The 11508-nt window shown below is 40.0% G+C and overlaps 1 protein-coding gene across 1 annotated transcript; it reads left to right on the top strand.

Annotated features, from left to right (window-relative positions):
- Window positions 1-9564: 9564 nt before the first annotated feature.
- Window positions 9565-10312, top strand: LOC117067604 (peptidyl-prolyl cis-trans isomerase A-like). Its single transcript, XM_033184357.1, has one exon. The coding sequence runs from the start codon at window positions 9609-9611 to the stop codon at window positions 10104-10106; it is 498 nt and encodes a 165-aa protein (XP_033040248.1). The 5' UTR covers window positions 9565-9608; the 3' UTR covers window positions 10107-10312.
- The last annotated feature ends 1196 nt before the right edge of the window (window positions 10313-11508 follow it).

The following is an 11508-nucleotide window of genomic DNA, read 5'->3' as shown; positions in this document are numbered from 1 at the left end:
TAATTGAATGCTTTAGAGTTGACTCTTTGCATTGCACGGTGGTGGGGGTTTTGTCATGGATCCATCCTTGCAGAATCATATAGAAGAGTTTTACTGCCCTAAGTATCTGTGCTTCACCTATTCATGTTTCTTCCCTTTCCCATCCTCAACCTCTGAGAATTGCTGATCTTTTTTCTATCTCTATAGTTTTGTCTTTTCCAGAATGTCATATAGTTAAAATTATACAATTTGTAGCCTTCATAGACTGGCTGCTTTTATGCATTTAAAGTTCCCCCATGTCTTTTCTGAGCTTGATAGCTTATTCTTTGTATGGCTGAATAATATTCCACTGCATGGATGTACCACCATTTGCTTATCCATTCACTTATTTAAGGACATCTTGATTGCTTCCAACTTTCAGCAATTATGAATGAAGCTTCTGGAAAATGTTAATGTACAGGTTTTGGGGTTGACCTAAGTTTTCAACTCATTTAGGAAAATCACTAGGAGCATGACTGCTAGAATGTATGGTAAAACCATATTTAGTTTTTGTTTGTTTGTTTTCAGATGGCGTCTTGCCCTGTTGCCCAGGCTGGAGTGCATTGGTGTAATCTTGGCTCACTGAAACCTCTGCCTCCCAGGTTCAAACATCTCTCCTGCCTCAACCTCCTGCATAGCTGGAATTACAGGTGCTGGCCACCATGCCCAGCTAATTTATGTATTTTTAGTAGAGACGGGGTTTCACCATGTTGGCCAGGCTGGTCTTGAACTCCTGACCTTGTGATCTGCTCACCTCGGCCTCCAAAAGTGTTGGGATTGCAGGCGTGAGCCACCGCGTCCACCTGTCTTTTCATTCTTAACAGTGTCACTGGCACAGCAGACATGTTTCACTTTAATGAAGTTCATCTTGTCCATTTTCTGTTTTTTAGATGATGTTTTTATATTGCATCTAAAAACTCATTGCCAAACCCAAGGTCACCTAGATTTTCCCCTATGTTATCAAACTCTTAGAAATTTTCTAGTTTTGTGTTTTTCATTTAAGTCTATGACCTGTTTTGAGTTAATTATTGGGAAAGGTGTAAGGTCAGTGTCTATATTCATTATTCCACATGTGGTTGTCTAGTTGTTCCAGCACTATTTGTTGAAAAGACAATTTTTTCTCCATTAAATTGCCTTTGCTCCTCTGCCAAAATCAGCTGACTCTATTTGTATGGGTCTATTTCTGGGGTGCCTATTCTGTTCCATTGATCTATTTACCTATTCTTTCACCAATACTTCACTGTCTTAATACATACAGGAGACAACATATACAAAATAGGAAGTCAATTATAAATGAGAACAAAGTTCTACTATTTTTCTCCCCAAAGTATTTTAACCAAACATTTTGGTGTAAAAAATAAAAATGCCAACAAATTTGCTCAACTATAACAGAAAAAGAAAGCTTACAAGAGAATGTAGAGCTCAGAGTTAATACTTACGGTTCATTAGATAAATGGTTTAAATGGACTGAAAATCCTGAAAAACTGCTTGAATCATAAAGAATCTATGAAATATTATGGAAGCATTTTCTAACTTGTTTCTGAAACCTCTGGAAAAAATGCCTCATGTATTAATACAAGCTAAACTTCTTTAGAGAAATACGGCCGGGCGCGGTGGCTCAAGCCTGTAATCCCAGCACTTTGGGAGGCCGAGACGGGCGGATCACGAGGTCAGGAGATCGAGACCATCCTGGCTAACATGGTGAAACCCTGTCTCTACTAAAAATACAAAAAACTAGCCGGGCGACATGGCGGGCACCTGTAGTCCCAGCTACTCGGGAGGCTGAGGCAGGAGAATGGCGTGAACCCGGGAGGCGGAGCTTGCAGTGAGCTGAGATCCGGCCACTGCACTCCAGCCTGGGTGGCAGAGCGAAACTCCGTCTAAAAAAAAAAAAGAGAAATAAAAAGAAAACTATACATATCATTACATGTATACATTTGTCTTTCACATACTTGTAACTCAGAAAACCGTGCTTTCACAAATATAATAATAGAAATACCATAATATTAGCAATCATAACATCCATGAAACTGTAAAGAATAAACTGGCCAGATGCTGTCTCTTACACCCTAGAACCCAGGTTCTGGTCAAGGCTTCTCTTGGTTGTATGAACTCACCTCATGGACCTGTCATGATCAAAAGAGATACTGTAAACAAAAGCATCTTGCATACTGTAAAAACCTATAGATATGTGGTTCATCTAAAGCCAGGCACTTTAATGACTGATAGCTGCCCCCGCAGAACCTCCTTTCTCAATTCTTAAACAAGTTATATTTCCAAGTCCAGTTCAAAAGTTATATTCTTGGAAGTCTCCATGCCCCACCTATCCACCCAGGCAGAACGAATCTGTCTACACTCTAGTATTATGCTCTCATAACTCTTGTCTCTTCACCAGTTCATTTAAGGGTATAATGAGCATTTAAAATATGCCAGGCATCATGCTATCCACTGGAGAAAAGAATCTTAAATGTGTAAGGCTTACAAAGTTTTTTCACATATATTATCTCATTTCATACTTTAAAAATATCCCATAGGATTATAATTATTTGTTGACAATTTCTGTAACCAGAATGAATTCCCAGTGGGTAGAGACTAAGTGTGATTCATCTTTGACTCCCCAGAGTCTAGTGCAGTGCCTGGCACCCAGAAAACACTCATTAAGTGCTTGATAAATGAATGAATAAAGGAGTAACAGTCACTTGTTTGATTACTAAAATATCATTCAGGGTTAACAGTGAAATAATCTTCCACAAAGTTTCCACAGGGGAAAGGGGAAAAATACATTATATTACACAAACACATCTGGGGAGCAAAAATTCCTCCCTATGGCAGAGCATCTCCAACTCAAATTTAACTGTTTAACAAAGCCACATAACAACTAAAGATGGATTTGATTTCACTCTGGACTAACAAGCTCTAAGTGAAGAACAATGAGTTTTGCATAAAAGCTCCTATCTAGATCATTCTGCTTGATACAACTGGACATTATTACACAAATATTAAAATAAACAAACTAAAGTGCTTCTGCACAGCAAAATAAACTGTCATCAGAGTGAACAGAACCTACAGAATGGGAGAAAATTTTTGCAATCTATCCTTCTGACAAAGGTTTAATATCCAGAATCTACAAGGAATTTAAACAAATTTACAAGAAAAAAAGAACTCATCAAAAAGCGGGCAAAGGATACGAACAGACACGTCTCAAAAGAAGATATTTATGTGGCAAACAAACATGAAAAAAAAGCTCATCATAACTGGTCATTAGAGAAATGCAAATCAAAACCACAATGAGATTCCATCTCATGCCAGTTAGAATAGTGATCATTAAAAAGTTAGGAAACAACAGATGCTGGAGAGGATGTGGAGAAACAGGAATGCTTTTACACTGTTGGTGGGAGTGTAAATTAGTTCAACCATTGTGGAAGACAGTGTGGTGATTCCTCAAGGATCTAAAATCAGAAATACCATTTGACCTAGCAATCCCATTACTGGGTATATACCCACAGAATTATAAATCATTCTACTGTAAAGACACATGCACACGCATGTTTACTGCAGCACTATTTACAATAGCAAAGACTTGGAGCCAACTCAAATGCCCATCAGCGATAGACTGGATAAAGAAAATGTGGCGCATATACACCATGGAATACTATACAGCCGTAAAAAAAGAATGAGTTCATGTTCTTTTCAGGGACACGGATGAAGCTGGAAACCATCATTCTCAGCAAACTAACATAGGAACAGAAAACCAAACACTGCATGTTCTCACTCATAAGTGGGAGTTGAACAATGAGAACACATGGACACAGGGAGGGGAATATCACACACCAGGGCCTGTTGTGGGGTGGGGGCAAGGGGAGGGATAGCATTAGGACAAATACTTAATGCACACAGGGCTTAAAACCTAGATGACAGGTTGCTCAGTGCAGCAAACCACCATGGCACAGGTATACCTATGTAACAACCCTGCACATTCTGCACATGTATCCCAGAACTTAAAGCATAATAAAAATAAATAATACGCTGGGCTCTGTGGTTCATGCCTATAATCCCAGCACTTTGGGAGGCTGAAGTGGGTGGATCACCTGAGGTCAGGAGTTCGAGACCAGCCTGGTCAGTTGGCTCACTGCAACGTCCGCTTCCCAGGTTTAAGCAATTCTCTTGCCTCAGCTTCCCTAGTAGCTGGGATTACAGGTGCTGAGCATGGTGCCCGGCTAATTTTTTTTTTTTGTAGAGATGGGGTTTCACCATGTTGGCCAGGCTGGTCTTGAATTCCTGTTCTCAGGTGATCCACCCACCTTGGCCTCCCAAAATGTTGAGATTACAGGCGTAAGCCACTGTGCCCAGACTATTATCCCATTTTATATTTATATTTTTATTTATTTTTTTTTCAAACGGTGTCTCGCTCTGTCACCCAGGCTGGAGTGCAGTGGCACGATCTCAGCTCACTGCAACCTCCCTCTCTTGGGTTCAAGTGATTCTCCTACCTCTGTCTCTCGAGTAGCTGGAATTACAAGTGCACGCCACCATACCCACCTAATTTTTTTTTTTTTGAGATGGAGTTTCGCTGTTGTTGCCCAGGCTGGAATGCAATGGTGTGATCTTGGCTCACCACAACCTCTGCCTCCCAGGTTCAAGTGATTCTCCTGCCTCGTGAGCCTCCTGAGTAGCTGGGATTACAGGCATGTGCCACTACACCTGGCTAATTTTGTATTTTTCTTTTTTTTATTATTATTTATTTATTTTTTATTATACTTTAAGTTCTAGGGTACATGTGCATAACGTGCAGGTTTGTTACATATGTATACTTGTGCCATGTTGGTGTGCCGCACCCATGAACTCGTCAGCACCCATCAATTCATCATTTATATCAGATATACCTCCCAATGCAATCCCTCCCCCCTCCCCCCTCCCCATGATAGGCCCCAGTGTGTGATGTTCCCCTTCCCGAGTCCAAGTGATCTCATTGTTCAGTTCCCACCTATGAGTGAGAACATGCGGTGTTTGGTTTTCTGTTCTTGTGATAGTTTGCTAAGAATGATGGTTTCCAGCTGCATCCATGTCCCTACTAAGGATGCAAACTCATCCTTTTTTATGGCTGCATAGTATTCCATGGTGTATATGTGCCACATTTTCTTAATCCAGTCTGTCACAGATGGACATTTGGGTTGATTCCAAGTCTTTGCTATTGTGAATAGTGCCGCAATAAACATAGGTGTGCATGTGTCTTTATAGCAGCATGATTTATAATCCTTTGGGTATATACCCAGTAGTGGGATGGCTGGGTCATATGGTCATCTAGTTCTAGATCCTTGAGGAATTGCCATACTGTTTTCCATAGATTCAGTGCCATCCCCATCAAGCTACCAATGAGTTTCTTCACAGAATTGGAAAAAACTGCTTTAAAGTTCATATGGAACCAAAAAAGAGCCCGCATTGCCAAGACAATCCTAAGTCAAAAGGACAAAGCTGGAGGCGTCACGCTACCTGACTTCAAACTATACTACAAGGCTACAGTAACCAAAACAGCATGGTACTGGTACCAAAACAGAGATATAGACCAATGGAACAGAGCAGAGTCCTCAGAAATAATACCACACATCTACAGCCATCTGATCTTTGACAAACCTGAGAGAAACGAGAAATGGGGAAAGGATTCCCTATTTAATAAATGGTGCTGGGAAAATTGGCTAGCCATAAGTAGAAAGCTGAAACTGGATCCTTTCCTTACTCCTTATACGAAGATTAATTCAAGATGGATTAGAGACTTAAATGTTAGACCTCATACCATAAAAACCCTAGAAGAAAACCTAGGTAGTACCATTCAGGACATAGGTATGGGCAAGGACTTCATGTCTAAAACACCAAAAGCAACGGCAGCAAAAGCCAAAATTGACAAATGGGATCTCATTCAACTAAAGAGCTTCTGCACAGCAAAAGAAACTACCATCAGAGTGAACAGGCAACCTACAGAATGGGAGAAAATTTTTGCAATCTACTCATCTGACAAAGGGCTAATATCCAGAATCTACAAAGAACTCAAACAAATACACAAGAAAAAAACAAACAACCCCATCAAAAAGTGGGCAAAGGATATGAACAGACATTTCTCAAAAGAAGACATTCATACAGCCAACAGACACATGAAAAAATGCTCATCATCACTCGCCATCAGAGAAATGCAAATCAAAACCACAATGAGATACCATCTCACACCAGTTAGAATGGCAATCATTAAAAAGTCAGGAAACAACAGGTGCTGGAGAGGATGTGGAGAAATAGGAACACTTTTACACTGTTGGTGGGATTGTAAACTAGTTCAACCATTATGGAAAACAGTATGGCAATTCCTCAATTTTGTATTTTTCATAGAGACGGGGTCTCTCCATGTTGGTCAGGCTGGTCTCAAACTCCTGACCTTAGGTGATCTGCCCACCTCAGCCTCCCAAAGTGCTGTGATTACAGGAATGAACCATTGCACCCGGTCAATTTTTGTATTTTTTAGTAGAGATCGGGTTTCACCATGTTGGCCAGGCTGGTCTCGCACTCCCAGCCTCAAGTGGTCCACCCACCTTGGCCTTTCATAGTGCTGGGATTGCAGGCATGAGCCACCATGCCCAGCCTTATTTTTATTTTTTTTAGAAACAGGGTCACCTTCTGTCACCTAGGCTGGAGTGCAGTGGCGTGGTCATAGCTCACCGCAGCCTTAAACTCCTGGGCTCAAAAGATGTTTCCACCTCAGCCTCCCAAGTAGCTGGGACCACAACCACACACCACCATGTATAGATTATTATTTCATTTTAAACATTTAAAAAAAAGACAGAGAGAGTAACTGATCTTTCAGTTCTCAATAACATTATGCCATGGTGGTTATACAATGAAAATAAAACACAGATACAATGAAATACAAATTCAGTGAAAGCAAAATACAATGCTAATCAATATTTAAAGAAGAAAATCACAGAGAAGGCTGTGTGATGTGGGAATTGATTAGGAAATATGCATTCAGTGAGAGCTCTACTACTAAATAGTTATGAGACCTTGGCCTACCTCTATTCTCTCTGAATCTTGTTTCCTGTCTGTAATAAGAGAGGCTTGCCAAAGACTTTCATATTATATTGATTACATATAATATAAAAATTTGATTTATTAAAAAGAATTTCATGGGGAATTTATTTTGCAAAGCAAAAAATAATTGTTTACATTAATATCCACTTTAGTCTTCAAAATCAGATTTCATACATACATTTAACATCTGGACCAATACCTTGTACACAGCATGACTTCAATCAATATGTCAGGAGTTGGAGGCCAACCTGGCCAGCATGGTGAAACCCGGTCTCTACTAGAAATACAACCATCAGCCAGGCGTGGTGGCATGGGCCTGAAATCCCAGCTAGTAGGGAGGCTGAGGCAGGAGAATCACTTGAACCCAGGAGGCGGAGGTTGCAATGAGCCAAGATCACACCACCGCACTCCAGCCTGGGTGACAGAGTGGGAATCCATCTCAAAAATAAATTAATAAACAATAAATAAATAAATACTTGGGAAGAAAGTGAATAAATAAAACAGATTATCAACACATTGGGACACAGATGTATGTTCATATGTATATGAAACTGAAATTAAAACCTTTTATATAGATCCATTTATTCATGTAAGAAATACATATTAAGAGTCTATTATTCAACAGGAACTGGGACCCAATACCATCCATAACTAGACTAACCAACTTCCTGCCCTCATGAAGCTTACGTTCAAGGAGGGTCAGATAATAAAAAAACAAGAAGAGCAAATTATTACAGATTGTCATAAATGCTACAAAGGAAACACAAAAGACAGTTTGTTAAATAAAAACAAAGAAGGAACTACCTTACGTAAGACCATTAGAAAAGTTCTGTGTGGAGTTGACAAGTGAGCTCAGGCCATAAGCAAGTCAAAGGAACTAAGAGAAGAAGATTCTAAGCAGATAAAGTAGAAATACAAAGATAAGGGAAAGGGCTGGGTATCTTCATGAAAGGAAATGAACGGAGGCCAGTGTGGCTGGTTCCTAGTGTGTGAAGGGAGAGGGTGATATGGAAGGAGTGGGAAGAAAGTGATGACACTGGAGATTCAAGTAGTGGGTTCATCATGTCGGACTCCATTGGTCCATAGGGTTAATAGTAAACTGGTGGGGAGACAGGGTGGAATGGAAAGTAAAAAGTCACTTCTATAAATAATAGAAAAAAAGATTGTCCTTAAATACCCTTTCTTTTCCTTCCCTCCTTCTTTCCTTCCTTCCTTCCTTCCTTTTTCTTTCTTTCTTTCTCGCTCTCTCCCTTTCTTTCTTTCTTTCTTTCTTTTTCTTTCTTTCTTTTCTCTTTTTCTTTTTTTTTTTTTTGTGTCCGAGTCTCACACTATCACCTGGGCTGGAATGCAATGGCACGATCTCAGGTCACGCAACCTCTGCCTCCTGGGTTCACACGATTCTCCTGCCTCAGCCTCCCTAGTATCTGGGATTACAGGCGCCTGCCACCACGCCAGACTAATTTTTTGTGTTTTTGTTACAGAGACAGGGTTTCACTATGTTGGGCAGGCTGGTCTCAAACTCCTGACCTCGTGATCTGCCCGCCTTGGTCTCCCAAAGTGCTGGGATTACAGGCATGAGCCACCATGCCCAGACTATTTCTATGTCTATAGTTTGGTGTATAGAAGAAAACATAATAAACCTAAGATGAAGAGGCCACTTGGCCCATAAATTCTCTGGAGCCCTGAGTATGTCACATTCTCTTCTTCTGATAACAGACTTTCTAAGTTCCCTGGTCACAGGGTGGATTTGTGCCTTGTGCAAGGCCAATCACAGTAATCCACTCAGTCTGGAGATAAATCCAAGCAGAGTCATAGTCTTGTAGCCACAAAATAAACTGCATTTGTAATTTAACAATCTTGCCACAAAGAAAAGTCCAGGATGAGACAGACTCACTGGTAAATTCTATCAAACATTTAAGGAAGAAATAACACAAGCCTCTATAAACTCTTTCAGAAAGTAGAAAAGGGGATAATTCCCAACTCCTTTGATGTGGCCAATATTACCCTTATATTAAAATCAGACAAAAACATCTCAAGAATAGAAAATTACAATATTCCTCACAAGAATAATGCAGAAATTCTTAACAAAATAAAACCACTGACATATTAAAAAATAATAAATATATCATAATCAAGTAAAGTTTATTTCAGGAATTTAAGAAAAAAATTTTCTCCGAGAGAGCCTTGAAGCAATGACATGTCAACAGCAATAAACACACTTAGCATCCACATGATGGTTTCCAAACACCATTCCCCAGTAACAGGAGCCAAGGCTGCTTAAAGAAGTAGTTGATTCTAGAGCCAAGGCAGGGAAAATACAAGATGAGCCAGAAATATCTTGTGCTACCAGAAAGTACAGGAAGTGCTCCAAAAAGAATGAGACATTGCCAAATGACAGACACTAACCTGAAGGAGCTCCCCATGGCCAAATATGGAATGATCAGAACCATAAAGTAATTAAAATGCTGGATTATGGCTTTGCACACGCTGCCGCCGAGGAAATTCTTGTACTACTAGCCATGGTCAACCCTACCGTGTTCTTCGGCATTGCCGTCGACGGCGAGCCCTTGGGCCGCGTGTCCTTCGAGCTGTTTGCAGACAAGGTTCCAAAGACAGTAGAAAATTTTCGTGCTCTGAGCACTGGAGAGAAAGGATTTGGTTATAAGGGTTCCTGCTTTCCCAGAATTATTCCAGGGTTTATGTGTCAGGGTGGTGACTTCACACGCCATAATGGCACTGGTGGCAAGTCCATCTATGGGGAGAAATTTGAAGATGAGAACTTCATCCTAAAGCATACAGGTCCTGGCATCTTGTCCATGGCAAATGGTGGACCCAACACAAATGGTTCCCAGTTTTTCATCTGCACTGCCAAGACTGAGTGGTTGGATGGCAAGCATGTGGTCTTTGGCAAAGTGAAAGAAGGCATGAATATTGTGGAGGCCATGGAGTGCTTTGGGTCCAGGAATGGCAAGACCAGCAAGAAGATCACCATTGCTGACTGTGGACAACTCGAATAAGTTTGACTTGTGTTTTATCTTAACCACCAGACTATTCCTTCTGTAGCTCAGGAGAGCACCCCTCCACCCCATTTGCTCGCAGTATCCTAGAATCTTTCTGCTCTCGCTGCAGTTCCCTTTGGGTTCCATTGTTCTCCTTGTTCTCTCCCATGCCTAGCTGGATTGCAGAGTTAAGTTTATGATTATGAAATAAAAACTAAATAACACACACACAAAAAATGCTGGATTATAACCCATAGCATAAAATAAGTATCTATGAGCCTACACTGATATAAGTAAATAAAATGGTGGAGGACAGATAGCTTTTTCTTGCAGAATTATAAGTAATAAATGTAAAGACTGATAGAAATAGAAAACCACCAGCAGGCAAACACCAGAGTAATAATCAGGAAGGCAAGATTCACTAATAGATGCTAAAATGAGTGAGAAAAAGTTTTGGGAGAAACAGTACTTGCAGGGTCTCCAAGTATCTTCCTCAGTATATACTAATTTTAATGGGGAATACAATAATTATACCGTGGATAACCTGGTAGACATCACCTTAACCAAGGTAACCAATGCTAACCAATCTAGGTTAACATTATCAATAAGACATACGGACATGACATACATTCTAATATGATGCTCCAAAAAGGGCACATCAACACTTGGGTGGCATTCTTGCCAAAACTGCATGAAAGGCCATGCCCAGAACACTGTAGAGAACTAGTCAGTAATTTTGTAAAATGTCCGCAAGTTGGGTTTGTCTGATTTTTCCCATGACAACTTAAGGTTAGGCAATTTTGTCGCAGACTGGAGGAGACTGAGGAGGCATTACTACGTGGGATCCTGCTTTGCATCCTGGGACATAAAAAGGGGCATTACTGGAAAAACTGTGAATCAAGTCTGTGGTTCAGTTAATACTATATCATGTTAATTTGCTAATTGATATTTGTACTAGCGTTAAGTAAGACACTGACATTGGGAAAGGTGAATGAGGCATATATGAAAAATTTGTTTGTTTGTTTGTTTTACAATTATTGTGCCTAAAATTTCAAAATAAAAAGATAAACCAATCAACAATAAACAGCTTTCAGCAAAAAGAAAAAAAGGGAAAAGTTCTTCCTCAAACTGATTAAGAGCATGTACCAAAATCTTACAGTTAATATCAAATTTATTGGTAAAATATTAAATGCTTTCCCGCTAAGACACAAAACAAGGCAAGAATGTTTTACACTTAACACTTCTGTTCAGTATTGTGTTAGAGGCCATGGTCAGTGCAATAAGGGAGGAGGAGCGAGGTATGGGATAAAGAGAAACAGATTGGAAAGGAAGAAATAAAACTGTGTTTTCAAATAACATGATTGGATACATAGAAAATCCTAAGGGATTTACCAAGAAGCTATTAGAACTATTAGGTTGG

The sequence above is a fragment of the Trachypithecus francoisi genome, unplaced genomic scaffold (assembly GCF_009764315.1).
Source record: "Trachypithecus francoisi isolate TF-2019V2 unplaced genomic scaffold, Tfra_2.0 Lachesis_group20, whole genome shotgun sequence".
In the NCBI taxonomy this organism is placed as follows: domain Eukaryota; kingdom Metazoa; phylum Chordata; class Mammalia; order Primates; family Cercopithecidae; genus Trachypithecus; species Trachypithecus francoisi.
This window is presented reverse-complemented; position numbering and strand designations above follow the sequence as displayed.

Excerpts from the sequence above, each read along its gene's own strand:
- LOC117067604 (XM_033184357.1), top strand. The coding sequence starts at position 9,609 with ATGGTCAACCCTACCGTGTTCTTCGGCATTGCCGTCGACGGCGAGCCC.